The 24,866-nt window shown below is 45.7% G+C and overlaps 1 protein-coding gene across 3 annotated transcripts in view; it reads right to left on the bottom strand.

Moving 5' to 3' along the window:
* The window catches only part of Dpysl2 (dihydropyrimidinase like 2), a 100,250-nt gene that overhangs the window by 57,736 nt on the left and 17,648 nt on the right, over window positions 1-24,866 (bottom strand). The window contains exons 1-2 of one of the 3 annotated variants that reach the window (XM_005075237.4): window positions 4,323-4,657; window positions 1,088-1,176 (exon numbers count right to left, since the gene is read on the bottom strand). In XM_005075237.4, coding sequence (XP_005075294.1) covers window positions 1,088-1,176; window positions 4,323-4,361 — 128 coding nt within the window. In that variant the 5' untranslated portion in view covers window positions 4,362-4,657. Of the gene's footprint in view, window positions 1-1,087; window positions 1,177-4,194; window positions 4,214-4,322; window positions 4,658-24,866 lie in introns of those variants that run through there. The other 2 variants (XM_040740621.1, XM_005075236.4) reach the window with 2 other exon arrangements.

Raw genomic sequence — 24,866 nt, 5'->3', positions numbered from 1 at the left:
ACTGCTTATTTAAAAGATGTCATTCCCTGGGATGTTTGTCTTTCAACAGATGTGCTCTCTCTCCAGAGCCCATGAGCCGTCCCCAGAGGAAAGGCATGAAGATATTGCTGAATACTCTGCTCAGTTAACCCTCAGAGTCGCAGAATACTCAAACCCAGAAGCCAACACACAAGCAACATGGGGTGACCTTATTTATTCTAGGAACCACTTCAAGAGCGAAGCTTAGTACTGGAGAGATGGCTCAGGGTTTAGGAGCACGTGCTGGTCTTGCAGCAGAAGCTAGTTCAATTCCCAGCACCCACAAGGTGGCTCACAACCATCCATAATTACAGTTTCAGAGGATCCAACGGCCTCTTCTGACTTTCAAGGGCACAGATGTGGTACCATACACACATGGAGGCACAACAGCCACATAAAATAAATCTTAAAGAAAAAAATTTAAAAATGGATGAAGTCTAAAATCCACCCAGCATTAGGCAGTCATTCACTGGGTTGCTGATAATTAACTCAATGTCCTGTGGCTATTTCTAATTAAGCAAGAAGATATACATCTTCATAGAACAGGCTGCATCCTCATTTATGTCCTATGACTGGGTACTCCATCCCAAACAACTACAGTCTAGGAAAACTGCAGTACATTCAGCCTATCACAAACCACGTACATGAGCTGGCAACAAGAGGCTGTTGTGTCACCTTTGTTAAAAATAGTAAATTACATAATACGTGGGTGTTTGTGTGTGCTGTGACTTCGAATTCCCTGAATCTGAATTCCCAAATTCATTAATTACCACCAATAAAAAGGAGCTTAAAATATGCTAAATTGGTCACTTTTGGTTTCTTTGGCAGTGCCTGACTAATGCCAGATGCACATCCTACCAGTGTTGCAACATTCCCGGCCCAAGCTTAATAATTCTTCAAGTCATTAAAGCATGAGATTATTTACATGAAAGAAGATAAAGCTTAGGAACGTGTGTGTGTGTGTGTGTATGTGTGTGTGTGTGTGTGTGTGTGTATGTGTGTGTGTATGTGTGTGTGTGTGTGTGTGTGCACATATATACAACTCTACACAGCAATGAATCATACTTACTTGATCAACCCATCTTCCATGTATATGTCTGCATAAAAGGACTGGTCATCATTCACAATCTTGCCACCTTTGATCAGAAGGCGATCACTCTGTAACAAAGATGGGAACAAGGTCATAACACATAACTGACCTGGGAGAAGCACCTATCCCAAGGGATGGGGGTTAAGGGCATGTTTTCACCATTCAAGAGTGATGCTCAAATCCGAGGGAATTTGGGGAGGTACTTTCACCAAGGTGAATCTATGCTAGGCAGGCTGTTCATCACCTGATGAGTCAGAACACACGGGTAAAGCTCACCCTAAATAAACAAACCATCTTTTCATGAACATCTTAGGCCTGAAAACAAAAATGGGCCATTACAGAACATTCCAGCTAAAGAAGACAATGCTTTTAAAATGATTTTTGGCTAAATCTCATCTTTAAAAAAAAATTCCACCCACATGTAGGAAAGTCATGTCTTGGCAAAGTTTTTGTAGGGGAAAACTGACCAAAAGTCTGTTGTCATAGCATATGTTACCCAAACACAGACTTCAGCCATAACAAGTTTCAGCTTAGTGTGTCCACTCTGTGTTCATTTCTCTCTGGGGTAAATCATAGCAAGTGCAGGGGGGGAGGACTATAAAAACACACCCATTTAGCAGGTAAGAAACAGAGCTTTGTGATAAATTAGAGACATTAGACATTTAAGTCTAATGCCACTACAGATGATTGACCCACTTTTGTGTGAAAAAAACAAAAACCAAAAAACTAAAAACTAAAGGCTAATACAACTGAGAGAGCCAAGAGCATGTAAAAGAAATGCTGTGTTCTGACTCCCAGCTATCCAAAATACCGTGGATGGGATGTATGTGATATCATCATCCTGGGTTGGGTGGATGGGCAGAATAGATATAATCCTTACAAGCAGAGCCTTCCCTTTTATTATGCTACACCTTTCAGAGAACAGCATTCACCTTGGTAACAGTTAACCCAGAACTCTAGTACAAAGCAAAATCTCAGCAAATACTACTTGCGTTTTGCTACTACAAAGAAAAGAGAAAATTTTCCTTAAAATACACACATGATGCCATAGAAGAAAGAAAACAAGATAGTTGCACATTAATGTAAACACTATTGGGTTTAGAAAATATTTATTGTTTTGGTTACAATGAAAACCAAGATCAGTTCAGATTTACACTGCAGGGGGGGGGGTCTTGTATCCAGATGTAGGTAGGCACTGGAAAAGCCCTTGAAAACAGTCAACAAGGAGAGCGTAAACAAAATATCCTTACCAGTCCTGTCCTATACACTATGCCATGGGAACCTTTTTGAAGTGAATAGAGGAAGATTCTACAGTGGTGACACCTAAAGAGACTGAGGCTCAGTGGGCTTCACCCTGCAGGGACCCCTCCTTCTCCCCTGAGAGGAATGTCTATCATCTGGGAGGCAGTAAGTCCTCCTCTTCACTACACCCCCTCCTCACGGAAGTACCTGTCGGAGCCATCATTGAGAATCCCCCAGCCAACGGCTCAGGGGGAAGGGGAGGAGGGGGGAAATCATAGTCTGTTCAATCTAGAGGCTTCTAAAAGGCTTCTTACATAAGAGGCAGTCCACAGTGACAGAGGGAGAGAACCAATATATCCTAGGGCATACGACTAGATATTCTTAAAGGATAGAGGGGGCGCTCTTTTAAAAAATAGTCTTGTTGGTTGCTTATTTCCCCCTCCCCATACTGTCAGAATGAAATTGTCTTATTTGCGCAGGAAGACACAAATCACGAGAGGTTTGCAGGAAGTCTCCCCACCCCCACTGCCTAGCTCCCCAGATGCCGTCCTTCAGTGCAGTGAACATTTTACATTGCGTCCTGTGTGTCAGCCCTTTGGGATCTGATACAGGGGGTGGGAGTGGGGGGCTTGAAAAAAGGCTAGTACCCGCCCTCGACTAAGAACTGCCCAGCCCAAGCTAGAAACCCCAGGCACACACCTCCTCCCCTGGGCAACTGTTCTTACACACTCCTGCAGATGGGTGTGTCCTTGTGCACCAAGGAAAGGAGGCCGAGGTCCCAGGGCCAAAGAGGCAAGCAGAGAAAAAGCTCACCCTCAAATCCGGCCTTAAAGCCCATCTTCACTATTTGGAAGATAACCTTCAAATCTCTGTGCCCCTGGGTCCTAGCCGGCCACACGCTGCCCAGTGCAATCGCACAGCATTATATAACTATGAATTTCCTTGGCGATTCTCCCTGCCCGGGATTTCCTTAGAGGATGTAGAAAACTGGACCGGTGAGATTTCTTTCTTTCTGTCTCTTTCTTTCTCCTCAGTAAAAGATGCAAAAAGAGGGGGAGGGCAGGGGCACCACCCGCTGCATCCCCGAAGCACCGCGAATTCCTCGCACAGATGCTTGGCAGGGATGGAGGCCCTGAACGAGGCCAGCACCTTTGCCGCGGTGATCATTGTCTAGGGCAGGCCGGGCCATCTGAGCGAGCCAGCGCCATTACCTCCGCGAGCTTGCTCGCTGCTGTCCCCAGCGCCCACCCGCCCAGCCCGCTTTGTATGCGCCACCACAACCGCCTCCCTGGTGGCGGAAGGGGCAGGAAAGACGGAGAAAGCGAGCCGGGAGCCCAGCCAAGACCCCAGCCCCAAACCAGAGGGTTCCCCAGGTCCTCCGAGTACACAAAAAGCTCCCGCCTTCTCTGCTCATCATCGAGCCCGGATCCTCCCTTCCCTCCACATCATCCCGGTACACCCTGCCCTTTCCAGCATCCCTCTGCTGTCATGACGCCTCCGGGCTGGAACTCTCTCCTTCTCGCAAGAAGAAGGCTCCAGAAAACTCTTTCTGGAGGGGGGCGGGAAACACGAGAGGATCCGTTTTCCATGCTCCCCACCACCGGAGTCCCGGAGCCCAGCCTTGCCGCACGCAGCCGGAGAACAATATCCGAGCGTCGACCATGCATATTCAATCTGGCATCCATTTGCTTGCACCCCGCGGGCAGCGCTGCAGCATCTCGTACTGACAATGAAGGATACAGCGGATCTGGCGCGCTACCTCCAAGCACTCCCGCGCCTATTTCAATGTTTTGCAAATTGCGTGCCTTATAACTGTTATTACATCCCCCAACCCCCAGCCCTACCTTTACCACCGTAGCCTCCGTTGGCAACAAGGAAAAGTTGATTCTCTTTCTCTCCTCCGCCTTTAAAACACATTCTTTAGCTATTCTATGTCACAAAAGGTTGTTCGCCTTGCGAGTACCAAACTTACCGTGATGCGTGGAATATTTTTCTTCCCCTGATAAGACATCTCTCCTGGGGGCGGGGGGTAATTTCAAGAGGACAGCTTTAAAGCAAAGATAGCCGGGGGGAAAAACAGACTTGGTTTAAAATATACGTATTTTTTGTAAGAAAAAGGTACAATCCCTTAGCTGCTCTTGCTGTTAGGAGATTTCAAAACTATAAGAGACAAATGTAATCTTCTGTCTCTTCTCTCCTCCAACACAGATCCAGCTAGGGCGGAAAAAAAGAAAGAGGGAGAGAGAACAGGAGGGAAGGGGGTGGAAATAAACTACAGCAATAAAAGCCTTGGTTCCAGTCGACCACCACCGCGCATGCGCCACCAGCCACTCCCTTTCCTCCCAGGCAAAAGCCATCCGCTTCGCGAGAGACGTTCACTGATTGGCCAGGATCGTGGGATATGCAAATGAGAAAGGCGGGGCAGGGCTCAGTGCCCGGGCTGCGACCGCTGCAGTGCGCGCAGGGCGCGGTGCGTGCGCCCGAGAGGGGAGCGCGCCTTTCGCGCCCTTTCTCTTGATCCTGGAAGGGCGAGCGGGGCCTGCAGCTGGCAGCGGCCCCAGATGCTGCATCTGCAATGCAGGGCACAATGGAGGGGTGGTCGTACCGGGAGGGTGAGCAGGGGGCGCAAGCCCGCGACCGAGGGGCTTCAGTACGGCCCGGGCGGCACGCACACGCCCGCCCGCGCGCCAATCCGCGGAGGCCGCCGCTACAGCCCCGCGTGGGGTGACTGCGCCGAGCCAATGGCCTCGCTGGCGGCGAGCGCGCGACTGCACCGCGGCCTCCCCCTCCCCGCTTGCCAGGCGCGGCCTCCGCCCTGCAGCGGCTGCTGCGACAGGGGACTGACTGCTGGAGGAACGCAAACAGCATCCGGGAAGGTCGTGGGCTGCTGGGCACCGGACGCCCCACCCCAGAATGGTTTTGGGTTTTTTGTTTTTTGCAACTACAGGCTACCAAGAACAAGAGATGGAGGCCGGAGCCTATGGGGCAAAAGGGAGCCAGTCTTGAGCCCTAGTCGCCCTCTTAGCTGGCACGCCAAGACTGACTCCTTTTGTGTGGGTGCGGCGCCTGCAGATGTGGGAAGGAGACTCTAGCTGCAGGGAGTCCTGAAGCTCCCACAGCCAGAAGCAACGTGATTAGTTTTGAAGGAGGAAGAACAAGAGATTGGAGAGGTTATATCCCACAGGAAGGGGAAACTGAGTCATGGAGTAACACAACCTCTAGTCACTGAGAGCATTCCAGGCCTCCCTTAATGGCCTGCGAGCCTTTGACTGTCAAACCAGTCTGTTGTTCTAACAATAACGGGAAGGGAAGAGCTGGTTGCAATGGACCCGGGGAAGGTTCAGAACTTCTGCTGAGGCATGGCTTTGACCTTTTCACATTGAGATCAAAGGCTGCTCAATCTAGGTCATGGGGCAACCTTTATGGGAGGCTGTTTAATTGGCTCCCACCTGCTCAGCACGATTAGCCAGATAAAGACAGAATTATCCTGGGACTCTGTTCACCTAGTTTGTTTTGTTCTGCTTTCTGCACCTGGCCACTGTAGGGGTCTGTCTTTACAGTCTCAAAGGAGGTGTAAAATTCACCCTTTCAGTTCCTGCCTTAAAATCTTCAGTCCTCGAGGGAGGGGACTGTGAGGCTCCCGGCCAGTTCATTCAAGTTCGATTTAAGCTGTGCATCTATCTTGAAAGCAGAAGCCCAGACCCTGCTTCCTCTTCCAACCATCTGATAATGTCCTAGCAGAGGGGACGAGCTGAGATCCTAAGTACTGTCAGCCAGGAATGGCTAAAAAACTTCAGGCTCAGAAAGTGTATCAGGTGGGTCCTATAATAAGCCCAGCACTCAGGCAGGGTGCTGGGCCAGGAGGATACATATAAATAAATAATTAATGAAGAAAATAGTTACACTTTTCTTCTCAGGGAAAGCCAACAGTAAGGTTTAGCTAGAAATCATGGGGGGGGGGAGGGGGCGGAAGGAGAGGCCTATTAAATCCCTGGAAAAATAACTACTTGTCAGGCAAAGATAATGAGATTCAAATTAATTTAAACAAAATAGCCTCTAGTTACAGTGTTTGTTTTTGTTGCACCTTCCTGCTCTTGGTCTTAATGGGTTTAAATACATCTTGTTATTTACCAGTTTGCTATGGAATATTTTGTTCTGTCTCATCCATCCATCCAGTTTATTAGTGTCAGTCTCCTTCCCCCAGCCATACATACAAGGGTCTTAACCCATGACAATTGACATTTCTCCTCATAAATGTCCAGAGGCATAAGGTTGAAATTGATTTATCTGTTCTGACTGGAGCTTTAGAGAATATTTGGCACATAGATGGCCCCAAAGGAAAAAAATCAACTTTAATTAATGAAGGAAAATAATTGTAGTTTGCATATTTTAGCAAACTTACTGCTCAGTTCAATACAGGAAAATAAAATGGGGTGGGACAGAAGCATCTACACTGACAGATGGGTTAATAGGGTCTGTTTTTGTTATCTCTCCTAAAAGATGCTCAATGGAAAATTCCTAGGGAATTGTTATCTGGGAATAGGATATTTGAAGCCAGTCTCCAGCCTGACTTCTGGATGTTTAAAAATTAAATGCATGGAAACAAGGATGAATCTGTCTATTCTGCATTCACAGTCTCTTCCACAGCCCACCTGCCTGCAATTCCTCACCCAACACCAGAGGAGGGCAAGCAGTGGTGTCTACTGAGACAGTCCTTATGATGGTAACACCCCAGGCACCTGGTGTCTGCTGGGGAATAAGCTGAGGGTGACTTGGAGGTACCCTGTCAGAGACTGACATCAGCCTCCACTTCGGTTACATGCACCTCCCCCTGGACCCCTTTCCTGTCACCATGCTCAGCAGATAACAGAGCTTCAAAGGGAATCTCTCTTTTCAGGCTGGAGAGATGGCTCAGCCGTTAAAGGAAGGCTAGGCTCACAACCAAATAGATCCCAGTTGTAGACTGCTTGCCTAGCTTGCCCAAAGCTAAGTTGTGTTTAGCTGGGCCTAGTGGCATAGACTTGTAACTGCAGCTCCTCAGGAAGCTGGGGCAGGAGGGACACAAGTTCAGTGCCAGCCTGGTCAACTTACCAAGACTGTATCTTAAAATAAAAGAGGTAAGAAAGCACTTGTAATTTTTGTGTCTTTTGTTTTCTCATACCATATTAAGATACAAGCCAGCAAGATGTCAGACCCATAGCAAGCATTAGTGACTGATGCATAAATAAATAGGCTTTGTCACTTTAATTGTTAAGGAAAAGCAAAAAGACTCTTCCATAATACCACCTGCCAAAAAAGCAAAACAAACAAAAACAGCACAAGCTCAGTCTTTCTTTTGATACTATCAATGAGCAGGGTCTTGCTTGGGTCTGCACAGTCCCTCTTCCCCAAGTCCCGGAACCACAATGGAATTCTGCTTACACAATGCCTGTGGGAGCTGGGAGGGAAAGCAGCCGATGTTTTTATGCTATGTTTCTCCTAACAAAACTGCCGTGTTTGACTAAGCCTGATAACCGGGAGTGCCATTAATCTTAAATGAGCCTCATAATCATGCAAGGGGGGAACTGGAGAGATGGCTCAACAGTTAAGAGCACTGGCTGCTCTTCCTGAGGACCCAGGTTCAATTCCCAGCAACCTCATGGCAGCTCACAACCACCTGTCACTCAGTTCCAGGGGATCTGATACCTTCATACCAATGCACATCAAGTAAAGTTAAATAAATCATAACAACAAAAAACAAGAATCATAAAGGTATCCCTAGGAAACTGTCCCCATTACTAGCTTCCGAAGTTATATTTTGGAGAGGAGTGGGGGAAGAAAGGCTCTAAACCTGAGCCTTATGCTTGCCAGGCAAGCACTGTACTCTGGAGCCACGCCCTAGGCCTCTGAAACTATTCCTCTCTCCACTCCATCATTCTCTCTTGTGCTTGTACGATAGTGTTGGTCCTATCATGCCACCTATACCATATGGTGCATCCCAGCACCGAGCCTGAGGGAGGGAAATTCTGGTTGCACTCACAGAGCTAAGAACCTGTTACAAAGTCTTGATTACCCACCCTTAGAAAGAATGCAGCCAGCGGGAGCTCCAGGCTTTGAAAAGATGGCTATGGGGATGGATGGAGTAGAGATAATACCCACCGGGGAATTATAAGATCTTTGTACCAGAAACTGGGGCTGGGGAGGTGAGCTGAGGGCTGTCGTTCTGGTGCTCTGGGGTGACTGGCTGCTCCCAGTTCCTCACTAGCGCCCAGCATGAAGTCTGGCCAGGCCCAACCCCAGGCTCTCGGTTTCGTCTTCCCCTTTGCGTGGGAAGCTGGAGTCACCATTTCTGCTTCTGGGGCACCCAAGAGGCACCGTGGAAGTGCGACGTTCAGAACGCCACAGAGAAGGGACACTCTGAAACAAAATGCTGACGGGAAGATCGGAACCTAGATGTAGCCAAGAAGAAAAAGCCACAAATCCCTGGGCCACTGCGGTCAGTTGCCCGGGGCTACAAACTCCAGTGAGATCTGCAGAGGTTGGAATGACACCGTGGTCAACAGAAGGAACAGTGCCTAAATCAAAGGACTTTGGCTAAAGTCCTCTGTTGGGATGGGTGCCAGCAATGACAATTGCTTTCTTGACTATAGAACGCCAAAGGGCACGGATCTCCCAAGAACAGCTAAGCAGCCATACTTGATGCCACACCTTCAGTGGGTGTGTCTTTTGCGTAGTGACCAGTGAAGACCACGAGTACAGTCATACACTGCTTTTGCCAGAACTGGGAGAGTATGAACTGCCCCTTTAGGGTCCCGAAGATCCCCTAGCTACCTGAGGCCAAGAAGGGGATTAGGGAACAGATGAACATGTACTCCACAGAAACGAACAGAATCAAGCTTTCTCTTCCAGTCTCCAGTAAGCACAGATACCACCCAAAAGACCCCACGTTACACACCTTGCACCCCAATGTGTATGAATACAAATTGTCCTTGGGGTCTCTGTCCCTGCTAAAGACATAAGGCACCTGACTCTGGCCTTCCTGTCTCAGGTCTTCCCTCTAGTGGTCAAAGTGGAGTATGCACATAGTTCACTCCTTTGTCTTGGAGTAGTGGGCTTCACAGTGGGAGAGTCTTTAGTTTTATTTGCCCTAGTGTCCTGAGTTTGTCTGCCTATCAGAATTATCTGACCCTAGCTCCACCCTCAGGGTCAGAGTCTCCCACAGGCAGGTTCAGGAAGATTATTGTCCTCCAGGCACTGAGCCACAGACCTGGGCCTTCTATTTCTAAAGGAGGAAAACAAAAACAAAAACAAAACAAAAAACCATGAGCTAGAGGGAAGGTTTTATCCCTACTCAGAACTTCCTCTGCTTCCCAAAGTGCAATGTGGCCTGCTCTTTCATCCTACAAAAAAGGGATAGTTATTCCTACTAGCTTTCAATTTGCCTGGGTTCCACGAGCAATCTGCTACAATGTTGCTGTGTAGCTAAAAGGCAGGAAACAGCGTCTATGCGGCACAGACTGATTCAGTCATGTGGCTGAGACCTTAAGCACATATTTCCAGCACTGATGCGGCTCCATGGTTGAGTTTACCTAGAATATGCAGGCTCCTGGCTTTGATCCCCAGCACTGCCAAGGTTCAAATTAAATACATTTTAAAAAGAATGCACATCTTTCCCTCCCCTCCCCCAGCACTACAAGATAGAGAGAGGAGGGTACAAAGAGGTCTCTAGTTAACTGCAGCTTCCCACTGGAGCGACTGAAATATTCAAATCCTAGAAGCCCACAGTTCAGCAGGTGTGTTCTCTCCATAATAAAGAGCTTGATTGTCGAACCCAGGCCCTGCCTTGAACAAGAGGAAGGTATGGGTGATCTGTCTTCACTGATTTCGGGAAAGTAGCTTCCTGGACAGCCCTGGACTTCCTGTCCTAGAACCAGCACAGAAGGACTCCAGAGATTAAATGAACATGCTTAGTGGTCCTTCCCACTGGAAGGCACATGGAGGTCTAGGTGCACAGTGAGTCGATTTACTTGTACATGCAGAGCACAGTGGACACAGTCAGGGTTAGGATGGAGAAACCCCCCACTTGCCCAACACAGCTAAGTCTTCACTACTCACAGAATTACAGCCCAGAGGACTGACCCACATTATGTCAAATAAATTTATTACCACCAGTGAGCATGGTCTCATTCTAGTGCTGGCTGACTTGGAATTTATTTTGTAACCCAAGCTGGCTTCAAACACATGCCAATCCTCATACCTCCACTCTCCATATGCTGGGATTACAGGCATGAGCCATTATATCCAATTTGACACATTGTTAATTAAAAAACATTGCTAACATTAGAGCTCACTCTTCTTTGCTGTGGTTTACTTTTTTTTAAGACAGGAAGCCATATAGCATAGGTTGGCCTCCAACCCATTATGTAGCTGTGGATGTATTTGAACTCTTGATGCATCTGACTTCATCTCCCAAGTGCTGGGATGCATTGCAGGCATGCACTACCATGCCCAGCAGGTTTACTCTTTCATTTGTTTTTCGAAATGAGGTTTCTTAAAAAAAAAAAAAAAGATTTATTTATTACATATACAATGTTCTGCCTACAGGCCAGAAGAGGGCACCAGATTGAATTGTAGATGGTTGTGAGCCACCATGCGGTTGCTGGGAATTGAACTCAGGACCCCTGGAAGAGCAGTCAGTGCTCTTAACCTCTGAGACATCTCTCCAGTCCCTAGAGATGAGGTTTCTATGTGTAGCTTTGGAGCCTATCCTAGAACTTGCTCTATAGACTAGGCTGGCCTTGAACTCACCAGATATCCACCAGTCTCTGCCTCCCAAGTGCTAGGATTAAAGGTGTGAGCCACCACCCCCTTACTTTAGCAGGTTTACTCTTGAATGTACACCACTACAGTATCATACAAAATAGTTTCACTGCCCTAAAAAATTCCCCCTGCACTATACAGACTCTGTCTCTGTATCTCTCTCTCTCTCTCTCTCTCTCTCTCTCTCTCTCTCTCTCTCTCTCTCTCTCTCACACACACACACACACACACACAGGCACACACACACTCACACTCACACTCACACACACACACACACACACACACACACACACACAGGAAGCACCAGTCTTCTTGCTGACTCCATTACGGTGTTTCAAGAACATCATATTGTCAGTCATACACCGTGTAGCCTTTCAAAATTGGCTTCTTACATTCATCAATACAGGGGTAGGAGACTCTCTGTCTTTTCACTGTTTGGTACCTCACTTACTTTTATCACTTACTATTCTATCAGGTGGATAAACCATTTATTTGCTTCTCTTTTGAAAAACATCCATCTTGGGGTCTGGAGAACACTCAGCAGTTTAGAGCACTTGCTGCACCGGTCAGTAGTGGCGTACACCTTTATTCCCAGCACTCGGGAGGCAGAGGCAGGTGGATCTCTGCGAGTTCAAGGCCAGCCTGGTCTACAAGAGCTAGTGCCAAGACAGCCTCCAAAGCCACAAAGAAACCCTGTCTCGAAAAACCCAAGAGAGTACTTGCTGCTCTTGCAGAAGACCCAGGTTCAGTTCCCAGCACCTACATGGTGGCCCACCACTATCAGTAACTCCTGTTCCAGGGGACCTGGTAGCCTCTTCTGTACTCTGAGGGCACTGCATACACATGGTGCATATAAGCTCATGCAAGTAAACACAAATACATTAAGAAAAATTCAAAAAACAAATAAATCTTTATAAAATAAAGACAACTTGGTGGCTTCCAAGGTTTTGCGATTATGATCATGCAACTATAAACATTTCCACAGAGTTTTATCTGGACCCATACTTCATCACGCCTAGGTGGAGTGTCACTGGCTCACCTAGCAAGAGCATATTTAGTTTTGTAAGAAATTGCTCAACTGTCTTCCAACACAGCTGCTCTGCTTTTCATCCCTGCCATAAAACACACCAGACACTGCTGTTTTGCCTTATACTGGCATCTGGCCTCCCTTCGGTGTGACAGCTGACCACAGGGGTGTGTATGTGGGTGTTTGTTTTGTCGTTGCTGTTGGTTGGTGTTTTGTTTTGTTTTGGGAGACAGGGTTTCTCTGTGTAGCCCAGGCTGTCTTGGAACTTGTTCTGGAGACCAGGCTGGCCTTAAACTCAAAGATCCACCTGTCTCTGCCTCCTGTGTGCTAGGACTAACGGTGTGCACCACCACCACCCCTGCTGTTTTCTTTTTTTTTGATTAAAGGTTGTTGCTGGTGTTGGTGGATGGTTTGGGAGATTTTGCTTGTTTGCTTACAATGCTGGGAATTGAACACTGTCCTTCATGCTGCCAGGCAAGTGTCCACCACCAAATCACCATGAGATGGATTTGGCTTCTGGGCATCATATCTAGTTGTACTGGTCTGTGCCTCTGTACTTACGTCAATACTACCTTGTATTTATCACCATAGCTTTTCATATAGTTTGAAATCAGGAGCTGTGATGCATCCAGATTTGGTCTTCCTGCTCAAAAATGCTTAGATTATTCATACTCCTTGGTGGACTGCGTTAGTTAAGACGGTTTCTATTTCTGTAAAAAGTGCCATCAGGATTTTAAGGAAAAGCATCAAGTCTGTCACTCATTTAGGTGATGAGGACAGCTTGCTTTTCTTTTTCTAGCTTTCATGCATGTGCGCATGCTTTTGCATGTGTGTGATAGTATGTACATGAGCATGTGAAGGCCCGAGGATGTTGGATTCATCCTCTCTTGCTCTCCTACTTTATTTATTGAGGCAGGATTTCTCAGTCAAACCCAGAGCTCACCGATGTGACCCGTCTTCCTAGCTAGCTTTCCCTGGAGACGCCATTTTCACCTTCAGAGACTGGAATCACAGGATGGCCACCACACCCACACAGCATTTATCTGGATTTCTGGAGATCTGAACCCCAGTCCTCAAACCTCTGGGGGTGGGGGGTTCGAACACTTTAACCACTATGTCATCCCCCAGCCAGTGTGGATATTTAAAAATATATTAATTCTAAAAATGGACATGGGTTCCTTTCCATTGATCTTTCTGTTCTCTGATCCTTTATGAATGATGTATGCTTTTCAGCACACCACAATGTACCCGTCCTCCACTTCTTTGGTCACATTTACTCCCACATGTTTTATTGTTCTGTTGCTTGTGTGGATGGCATTGCTTTCTAAGCTTCATTTTTAGGATAGCTTATGGTGTACCAAACAAGATTGAAGTTGGGCATGTTATCCATGCTTGTAATAACAGTACTAGAGAGACTGAGGCGTGAGGATCACAAGTTCGAGACTAGCTTAGACTACATAGGAAGACTTTGTCTCAAAACAATAACTTATTAAAAAAATCAAAATATGAGTGGAAAGGAGCCATAACATGGCTCAGTGAGTAAATTCATGTAGCTATAGATAATATCTGTATATCAGGAGGCAGATGCAGGTGGATCTCTGTGAGTTTGAGACCAACCTGGTCTACAGAGTGAGTTCCAGGACAGTCTCCAAAGCTACAGAGAAACCCTGTCTCAAAAACAAAACAAAACAAAAAGATAAATAGATGACATGATAGATAATTGATATATAGATGATAAGTAGATAGGAAGATGATGATGATAGATAGACAGATAGGGAGATTGATAGATTATAGATAGTCAGACAGACAGATAGATAGATGGGTATGTAGGTAGATAGGTAGATGATAGATAGATAGATTGATAATTTATTCATTGATTCTGTTCCTCTAGAGAACCCTGACTAATACAGGCAGCTTTTTCTTCTTTTCCTTGTCTAACTGTCTTCAAAAGACATGGAACCCTTCTTTGCTCCAAACTAAGGAGAATTTTTTGATTTCCCCATTGGTTATGGGTCCAGCTTTGGGATCCTCTGATCCCACCCACTGTGACGTAAACATACATGTGTGTAGACAGAAGGAGACCTGAGGAGATAGTCAGGGTCCCTGCTGTATCATTTTCCATCTTATTCTCTTGATACTGAGTCTTCCATTGAACCTAGAGCTGGGCTGGCAGCCAGCACACTGCGCCAATCCTCTGGTCTTCGGTCCCCCAATTCTGGGGTTAGACATACAGCCACAACTAGCACGTTCTTGTAATATGAGTGCTAGTGATTCAAACTCAGGTCCTCTGCTTTCATTGCAAGTGTTGTGTACCCACTCAGCCCTCTCCCTGCCCCAGCTGTGAGTGTACATGGGTGGACTTCCCTGTGCTGAGATCGTATCCTTCTGTGGTGGCTTGGATGACATGGCCCCCGTAGGCTTATGTATTTGAATGCTCAGTCACCATATAGTTGAAGTGTTTGGAAAGGGTTAGGAGGAGTGGCCTCATTGGAGGAGGTGTGTCAGTGGGAGTGAGTTTTGCAGTTTTAAAAGCCCACCCATGCCACGCCCAGTCTCTCTCTTTCTCTGCCACTGCCTGTGGATCAGGATGTAAAACTCTCAGCTACTGCTCCAGCACCATGCCTGTCCACGTCCCTCCATGATGAAAATGGACTAACCCTCTGAAACTGTGTGTAAGCCCCAATTAGATGCTTGCTTTTGTAAGAGTTTCCTTGGCCATGGCATCACTGCACTGCACTAAGTGTTACTAAGAACAGTAACTAAGACATCTTCTATACCCGCTTGATTGAGACTTTTACTAACCACCAACTGTTAGTCTCTGTGAAAAGCTGTTTTACATTTCTTCAGGTGGCTTCTCAGGGTTTTCCTTTTATCTTGTCTACATGTTGTAGGTTGTTTTGCCTGTGTTAAAAATCCTTTTCTTCCCCAAGCAAATCCCACCCTGTCAAGCTGTGCAACAATTCGAGGTTGAATTTGGTTGAGGGCGTTTATAAGCATCTGTGCTCATCAGGAATGGTGACCTGTGGCTTTTTTTTTCTAGTAGTGTCTTTGCCTGGTTTGAAATCAAGGCAAATTGTCATTTCATGACATGAACCAGAAAGTGGCCCCTGCCTTTTGTTTTGGGGAAGAGTTTAAGAAGGCCTCAACATTTTGTGTTGAGATGTTCATCATGACAGTGAGACACTAGAGGCCGTGTGACCTCCTTTCTGCCAGGGTGACAAAGTCATGGTCAACAATCCCCTCTAGGTTTAGTTAATAGCCGCACTTACTACCGTGGGAATGCCAATGTCCAAGGCACAGGGACACCAGAGCAGTCATAAGGTAGCGTGTGTGTCATGAGGGGATGGCACTTGCTTGCTACACTTTTCTCTGCAGTCATTCTCAGCTTGTGAGGATATGTCATTCAGTTTTGTGTTCCTTGGTTGTGCCCAGAACTCTCCCAGACCTCGTGTGCATAGTTGTCTGCTTGTTGTTTTTGTGTTGGAGTGCTGATCACCGGGACATCCTAGCATTGCTGGTGACACGCTAACCCAGTAAGCATAGTATGTTTACTAATTAAATTTACAGCTGTATTTGGCAGCCTCACGACAGCTAGTGATCAAAGTTAACCTGACTAGTATAGGAACAGAGTGACATCTTGTACCCCATGATGTGGGTAGGCCTTGGAGAAGACCTGAAATCACTTTAAAGATAAGTTTGCAGAAAGCACATAGATTATAAAGAGACAACAGATAGATTAAAATTGAGTGACAGGTGGCAAATCAAATGACCTATAATCTCCATTAGGTGCTAGAGTCAAAAAGTCAGGCAAATATTAATTATTCCAGATTGAAAAATCCAGGGAAACATGAGAATTAAGTGTAGCTGTTGCCTTGGACAGTGGACCCACTAAAGAACACCAATAAACAACAGTGGGATGTGAACGGAGTCTGGGGTGGGGATAGAAACTGGTACCATGCCACTTGTGACTCTCTGACTTTGATGGTTTACTCTGGTCATGAGGAGAATGTTCTTGTGTTTTCAGGAAATGCACACAAGAGTGTTAAGTGAAGATGGAGCAACAGATTGATTGACAGCTTATTCTCAAGTGATACAGAAAGAACATACAGTTAGGGAAAGCAGAGGTGACAGAGAAAGGGGGTGTAGTAAAAATGTCAGCAATTAGGGAAGCTAAGTGAAAAATATAGCAGACCCAAATTCTCTTTCTCAATTTTTTTCTTACTGTGTCTCCCAAGCTAACTTGGAACGCATTCTGATGGCCTTGAACTTGCATTGATCCTCTGCCTCTGCTCCCAAGCACACTCGTGCACTATACCTGTGTACTACCATGCGCGGCCTCTGAAATTCTCTAGCCATTAAATGTCTTCAAAATGCAAATGTATTTAAAACACTATTAAAGCCCAAAGGCACTTAACAACATTTTATATAATAGTATTGAAAGTTATACACAAATATGATCAACCCCATCTTCTCTCCCCCCAAAAAAGCCCTCACAAATGCTGGCACTTGGGCCTCTTGCTGCCTCATCCTGAAGCTCAGAATTTACCTTGATCTTAAAGCTTCTGGGGCAGCTGGCCTAGACCTGACTCTAGCACAATGGAAAACAGAGATCCAATGCCATGTCTTGTAAAACTGATGATGTGTGTCCCCACGCAGGGACAAAGGCCCAAATCTCACCATTCCTTTTGTATCAACAGACCAAAAACATAGAATATGATCCATCAAGGTGGGCAAGCGAGTAGGTAAAGGTGCTTCCTCCAATCTTGCGATCTTGCCACAATCATCTAAATATTTACCCAACAATAAGCAATCAACAGGAATTACCTGGGATTTCTACAGCCCTTAATTTGGCTATGAGCATATTTATTCAAGTCACTTATTAGAAAATCAACTTTAAAAAGCTTTCCAAAGGCTCTGTGGGAGTCCCCAAACAACTCAGGCTATTGCCAAAATTATAGGTTGCTCTCCACAAACCGACACCAAGGCCCCGTTGCTGAAGACAACATCTACACAACTCATTGAACATGGAGATGTCGAGCTGGTGTCTACTCAGAACATTCACCACTATGTTTCAGTGTCTTTGGTTCAGAAAGGGTACTCTGCGTGCTATCGAAAGAGAAATGTAAGCACCAAGCCAGCCACAAACCCTCTATCTACAATGGTGTTCTGTCTGCAAGACACGCTAGGGCAATAGTGGCACACAGCTTGTGGAGTAACCAACCAGTAACTGATCTGACCTGAGGCAATAGTGGCACACAGCTTGTGGAGTAACCAACCAGTAACTGATCTGACCTGAGGCCCACTCCAGGATACGGAACCCATACCTGACACTGCTGGAGTGACCCAGGACAAAACTAAATAGTACTGGTCTAGGAAGGAAGGAAGGAAGGAAGGAAGGAAGGAAGGAAGGAAGGAAGGAAGGAAGGAAGGAAGGAAGGAAGGAAGGGAGAGAAGAAGGATGTAATGATAAAATGACTCCTATTGATATATTCTGCGATACTTATATCAGTGCCTTGTTCATCCATCATCAGAGGAACCTCCTCCTGCAGCAGATGGGAACAAATATAGAGATCCACAGCCAGACTGGAAACACTTAGCCCTAAATGAGATGTCTCCATCAAATCCCTTCCTTCCCTCAGAGCTCAGGAAGATGAGACAGAAAGAATGTAGGAACCAAAGGGGATGGAGGATACCAAGAAAGCAAGGCCCTGGAAGTAAACATAAGAGGCTCCTCTGAGCTCACAGAGACTGAAGCAGCATGGACAGGGCCTGCACGGATCGGCACCAGGTCCTCTGGGCTTATGGGATTCCTAAGTGAGGGAACGAGTGAGTCTATGATTCTTGTGCCTTCTCTTGCCCTCTTTTCCTTCTGTTTGTTTGTTTTGTTCAACTCTGATGTGTTAGTTTTTGTTTTATCTTATTATGTTTTATTTTGTTACACTTAAAACTGACTTAATAAAAATACATTTAAGAATGAATGAATGAATACTAAGCAACTAGGGTGAAGGCTAACAAGTAAACTTTCATTTATGTCTTCTAGAAAGGGAAAATCCATTTTTTCCAGTGGAGTGACACTGAGTATATCAACCACTCCATGGCAGACTTCATGTTGAGGAGTAGTTGACCAACACATAATGGACTCCATAGGTGTGTGTGTATGTGTGTGTGTGTGTGTACTTTTATTTGGTTACAGTTTGGTGGGGATTACAATTATATGTGTGTATGTGTATATTCATGTGTGTGCAGGTGCATGTGTGTGTAGGGGCATGTGTGTGCAGGAGCATGTGTGTGCAGGAGTATATGTGTGCAGGTGCATGTGTGTGCAGGTGCATGTGTGTGCAAGGGCATTGTATGCAGGTGTAATGTGTGTACAGGTACATATGTGTACAGGGGCATTGTGTTCAGGTGCATGTGTGTGCAGGTGTATGTGTGTGCAGGTGCATGTGTGTGTAGGGGCATGTGTGTGCAAGGGCATTGTATGCAGGTGTAATGTGTGTACAGGTACATATGTGTACAGGTGCATTGTGTGCAGGTGCATTGGATGGGTGTACAGGTGCATTGTGTGCAGGTGCATGGGTGTACAGGTGCACTGTGTGTAGGTGCATGGGTGTACAGGTGCATGTGTGTGCAGGTGCATGGGATAGGTGTACAGGGGCATTGTGTGCAGGTGCATGGGTGTACAGGTGCATGTGTGTACAGGTACATTGTGTGCAGGTGCATGTGTGTGCAGGTGCATGGGATAGGTGTACAGGGGCATTGTGTGCAGGTGCATGGGTGTACAGGTGCATTGTGTGCAGGTGCATGGGTATACAGATGCATTGTGTACAGGTGTATATTGTACAGGTGCATGCGTGTGCAGGTGCATGGGTGTACAGGTTCATGCATGTACAGGTGCATGGGTGTACAGGGGCATTGTGTGCAGGCACATGGGTGTGCAGATATGTGTAGAGGCCAGAAGACAACTTCGGCTATTGCTTTTCAGGAGTTGTCCATCTTGATTTTTGAGATAGGATCTCTCACTGGTCTAGTTTTTTGTTTTGTTTTGTTGTTGCTTTGTTCTTCTGGGGTGATGTTGTATTGTGTTTTGTAGGTTTTGGGAATTTTGTTGCTACATTGGGTTTTTTGCTTGATTTTTGATAAAGAACTTAAAGTTAGGAGGGTTGGAAAAGAAGATGGTCTGAATGAACTTGGGGGAGGAAAAGAATATGATCAAATTATATTTAAATTTAAATATGTTTTAAGTTTTATGTATGTGCTTATGTATATACATACAGAGAAAATGTAACCATCCAGCTTCCTGCTACTGCCAGCATACCATGCCTTCTCCACCACTTTAGACTCTCGCCTTCTGGAAATGTAAGCCAAAGTAAAGTCTTCATTCAGAAAAAGCTTTCCACAAACACATTATTTATATGTGTTTTCATGTGTGTGCAAGTGTGTGTATGTACACATGTATGTGTGTACACATGTATGTAGAGGCCAGAAGACAACTTTGACTGTCATTTTTCAGGAGCCGTCCATCTTGGATCTCTCACCGGCCTGAAGTTCACAGAATAGGCTAGACTGCCTCTCCAGGGATCCACCTGTCTTGGGTTTACAAGCACGCTTCACCATACCTGGGGTTAAGAACAGCAACAACAACACAGCCATGGGCCCTGCAAATCAAACTCGGGTCCTCATGCCTGCAAGGAGAGTATCTTTCACGCTGAGGTATCACCCTAGTTCTAGCCCACACACAATCTGTCTAAGCGGGTATTAAGGTGCATGCAATCTCAGGCATGATGGTACATACATGTAATCTCAACACTGAGATTGGTGATAGCTATGACAGAAAGATTGTGAGCTCAAACTCTGCCTTGGCTAAAGAAAGAGAACCATCTGGGCATGGTGGTACACACCTTTAATACCAGCACTCAGAAGGCAGAGAAATGTGGATCTGAGTTTGAGTGAGTTCCACGACAGCCAGGGCTATACAGAGAAACTCTGTCTCAAAAAAAAAACACAAGACGGGGGGGGAGAGAACAAGTAAAAAAAATCTTCATTACAAATTTCCATAAATTTTCCCATTTTATAAATCTACTGTGCATGCCCAACCACCTAAAAATTTACTTTTTAGCTGGGGTTTGGTGGCACACACCTTTAATACCAGCACTGGAGAGGCAGAGGCAGGCAGGCAAATCTCTGAATTCGAGGTCATCGTGGTCTGCAGAGTGAGTTTCAAGACAGGCTCCAAAGCAATACAGAGAAACCCTGTCTCACACAACCAAAAAAAATTACTTTTAAAAAATATACAGCGGGCTGGAGAGATGGCTCAGAGGTTAAGAGCACTGACTGCTCTTCCTAGAGGTCCTAAGTTCAATTCCCAGCAACCACATGGTGGCTCACAACCACCTATAATAGGATCTGATGCCCTCTTCTGGCCTGCAAGTATACATGCAGAGCACTCATATTCATAAAATATAAATACAATAAAATCTTTAAAAAAATAAAAAGTATACAGCACATGTAACTCAGATATGGAGAAATCACTGAGAACATGTATCAATGCTGCCTATCCAAATTCATAAAGATGATTTGAATCTCTACATTGAAAGAAAACTCCAAATCTCACATTCTGTTCTGCATAAACAGACCAAAAACATGGTAGAGGGCTGATGAGAAGGTAAAGGCACTTCCCGCCAAGCCTGACGACCTGAGTTTGATCCCCAGTATCCACATGGTGGAAGGATAGAACTTATTCTCTGACCTTCATGAGTCTGTACCCATACACAGGTACACACATACACAATAAATAAATAAATCCTTAGGGGTAAAAAGCTAACTTTTTCTTATTATTGCTGTTTTCATTTTTGACACAACGTCTCACAATGTCAACCAGACTGGCCTCAAACTCATAATCCTCCTGCCTCAGCCTCCCCAGTGCTGGGACTACAGGACTTTTTTGTTTGTTTGTTTGGTTGGTTGGTTTTTGTTTGCTTGTTTTATCTACATTTCAGCTCTTTTACCCCCAAACTTCAAGTATTATACAATTAATTCCCCCAAAATAACCTTAACATTATGGACTTAATGTTTGTCCTGGGAGAACACCCTCAGCAGAACCCAGCCATGATGGCTGGTCTCAGACAGATAGGCTAAACAACAATGAGAAATAAATATTCAGGGTTTTAGCTATGAGTAACTGGTTCTACCAGTCCAAATCAGGGCATCTCACACTGTTCTTATCCTGAGAAATGAGGAAAGGTTGCTCACAGAAACACTGCTCTATAATATTCCTACAACAACAAAATCACAGGGGACTTTGCTCACTGCTCAATTGCTGTGAAGAGACACTACAAACAAGCCAGTTCTTCTTCTTCTTCTTCTTCTTCTTCTTCTTCTTCTTCTTCTTCTTCTTCTTCTTCTTCTTCTTCTTCTTCTTCTTTTTTGGTTTTTTGAGACAGGGTTTCTCTGTATTGTTTTGGAGGCTGTCCTGGAACTCACTCTGTAGACCAGGCTGGTCTCGAACTCACAGAGATCCGCCTGCCTCTGCCTCCCGAGTGCTGGGATTAAAGGCATGTGCTACCAATGCCCAGCGGATAAGGCAATTCTTATAAAAGAAAGCATTTAACTGGGGGCTTGCTTACAGTTCACTATCATCATGGTGGAGAACATCGTGGCATATGTGACAATGGAGCAGAAGCCGAAAGCTACACCCTGATCTGCAGGCAGCAGGCAGAAAGAGAAACTGGGCTTGACAAGGGCTTTGAGGTTTCGAAACCTCAAAGCCCACCCCTAATGACACACCTCCTCCAGCAAAACCACACCTACTCCAACAAGGCTACACCTGCTGACTAAGCATTAGAATATATGAGCCTTTAGGTGCCACTATTATCCAAACCATCACACACCGTTCGGACTGCACTCCCTCATGTAGTGATGTAACTGTGTATAATAACACGATGCAGTACTGTGCAGTCCCAAAGGAAGGCATGGACTACTCACACGCACAGCACAAGCTGTCCCTGAACGTCATGCGTAGGGAGAGAAGCTCATCACCAAAGACTACATTATGCTTTTTTTTCCATATAAATAAAATCTCCAGAATGACCAAATCTGTAGTGACAGAGAGGAAATAGTAACTAGCAGAGGCACCAATGGAGAAAAAGAGGACTTTCTAATGGGCCACTTAGTGGGGGGGGGCAGGGTGATGAAAACACTTAGTAAATATTTAATGGTGGTGCACAGTTTATGAAAATAGTAAAAGCTACTGAGCCACACACATTAAAGAGGAGAGTTTTATATCCAAAGGACTCTATGCCTGATACTTGCACATCTCTGTGTTCACTGCTGCTCTGTGACAGCAAGGAAATGGAAACTGCCTAGACGCCCATCAACTGATGAATGGATACTAAAAAAGTGTTCATATACACAATGGAATTGTAGTCAGCTGCAAAGAAAATAAAATCATGAAATCTGAAGGAAAATGGATAGATTTGAAAAGTATAATATTAAGTGAGGTGATTCAACCCCCAAAAGACAAAACATGCCATATATAATTCCTAATACACAATGCACAAAAGGATGTAAATCTAGATGAAGCCTAAGAAAACTAGGAAGGAAACCAAGAGAAGATGAAAATGTGTAAGAAGGAAAAAATAAGGGGTGGAAAAGAACATGTGAGGCATGAAAGAGATAGTTTGGGGAGGGCATGAGGGGGGATTGTGAGTATAGGGGTCAGAGACACGGGAGGAGAATCACTTCGATGCACTTTGTTTGAAAATGTGACAATGATAACTAAGACCTTGTGTGCTATCTTAAAATTTTAAAAGGAAGACCAGGCCTTTAATGCAGCACCCAAGAGACAGAGATGGGTGATCTCTGTGAGTTTGAGGCCAGCCTGGCCTACACAGAAAGTTCCAGGACAGCTAGGACTACATAGAGAGAATCTATCTCAATAGATGATAGATAGATAGATAGATAGATAGATAGATAGATAGATAGATAGATTTTAAGAAGAAAAATTATATATTCAAAACATGTACTTTAAAAACTAGCACTCCAGGATAATTTTAAGATATGTGGATTATATCTCAATTGAAATATGCTTTTAGCAAAACTCAACTATCTTCAGAAGTTACTCTGCCCCCACTTGCCGCTGGAAAAGACCCTGTCCTCCTCCTTTATGTATGGATGACACCAAGAAGATAGAACAGGAGAGTCCTTACCTTCAACTCCTGCCCCACACCTTCCTCATCCTCAGAGCCATGCCTGCCTCAGCACCGGAAGCCAGAATCCTCCTTGCCAGGGAGTTATGTCCCCATCTCCATTGTTCTGACCACCACTTCAACCTCTCCTTACTATACAGTGTGACCAGGGCCAATCCTCACTGTAAAATGTGACCAAAGATGCCCATCTGTCCCAAAAGGGAACATGTGAAAGCACGGAACCTTCCCTAACGACCACCTGCCTTGCCTGAATGTCCCTGAAGGTCCCAACCTGCCCCCAGTCTCCCCTGCCGACCCCCCATTTCACAGCACATGACAGTCGCCGCCACCCATGCTGCTCTAGGGAGACAGTTCTTACCAAGACAGCAGCCAGCCAGTGGGACCCTTTGCCGTCTCCTCCTACTTCATCTGCCTCTGCCTCTGATACGTGCTCTTTCAACCATTTGATCACGCTCTGTGCTCGGGGTCTTCTGGCCAGTCTCCTGCATGTCTTCAGGACTGTCTCCCCCACCCTCCATCTAAAGGTGGCACATTCCCCACAGTCCTGCTAGGTCTATTCATTCAGCCCATGTTATCTCTGGGTGGTCTTTTCTGTCCAGGGCTTCTAGTAGGCAATGGCAATGCACCTCTATCTCAGGCTCCAGATGGCTTCTGGGATTATTTCCTGCAGGTTATGACAGACAAGAAGGTGTTCCCTGTGTTGCCTGGGAGAGTTGCATCAGGACCCTTTAAAAAGCATCTATAAGCCCTTGAGCACCTTTTCCATGACACTGGACCAGCCCTGTGTTCTCTCTAAGTCCCCAGCACCTGCTTCCACGACTCCCTCTGCCTTTTCCGGTTTGCTTCCTGTCGCTGTTGTGGCCTGAATGTGTCCCCTGCAAAGTTGATGGGAGTTAACCCCAAGTCAGCAGTATGGGAGGTGGGGCTGTGGTTGGGTCACAAGAGACCCACAGTCATGCATGGATTGATGTCACTGTTATTTCTTTTGTTAGCCAGGAGAAACTACACAGAGGTCACTGCCACTTTGCCATTCTGTGGAGACACCTCAGGAGTACCCTTAGCAGACACTGGCACTGGCACATTGAACTTCCTCAATCCAGATGTCCATAGCACAGGCCTGTGATCTTAGCACTTGGGGGATGGGGGGAAGGACCCAGAAGTTCAAGGCAGACCTCTGTGAATTCAACACAGTGAACTCAAGGACAGCCTTGGCTAACTAAACAAACAAGCCAGCATACAGACAAATTAAAAATGTGCTATCTAGCCTCAGCTATTTGTTTATAGTGACGTACAGCCTGAGACGGGCCTGGGAGCTGGTTCTGACAGTCCCTTTCCTTATGCTCTGCCTTGGCATTTCAATCTTTGTGCTCAGAAAACTTCTTTTCCTTCATTTCTTGACACACACATTGAATCTGATATTTGCCTGCTCTCCTTCTAGAGCTATCTTTGGCTTAGAAATCACCTTCCCTCACTTCAAACCAGTGTG

This window comes from Mesocricetus auratus, unplaced genomic scaffold (genome assembly GCF_017639785.1).
Source record: "Mesocricetus auratus isolate SY011 unplaced genomic scaffold, BCM_Maur_2.0 Super-Scaffold_100707, whole genome shotgun sequence".
Lineage (NCBI taxonomy): Eukaryota > Metazoa > Chordata > Mammalia > Rodentia > Cricetidae > Mesocricetus > Mesocricetus auratus.
The sequence above is the reverse complement of the archived record's forward strand: the minus strand, read 5'-3'. Positions and strand labels throughout refer to the sequence as shown.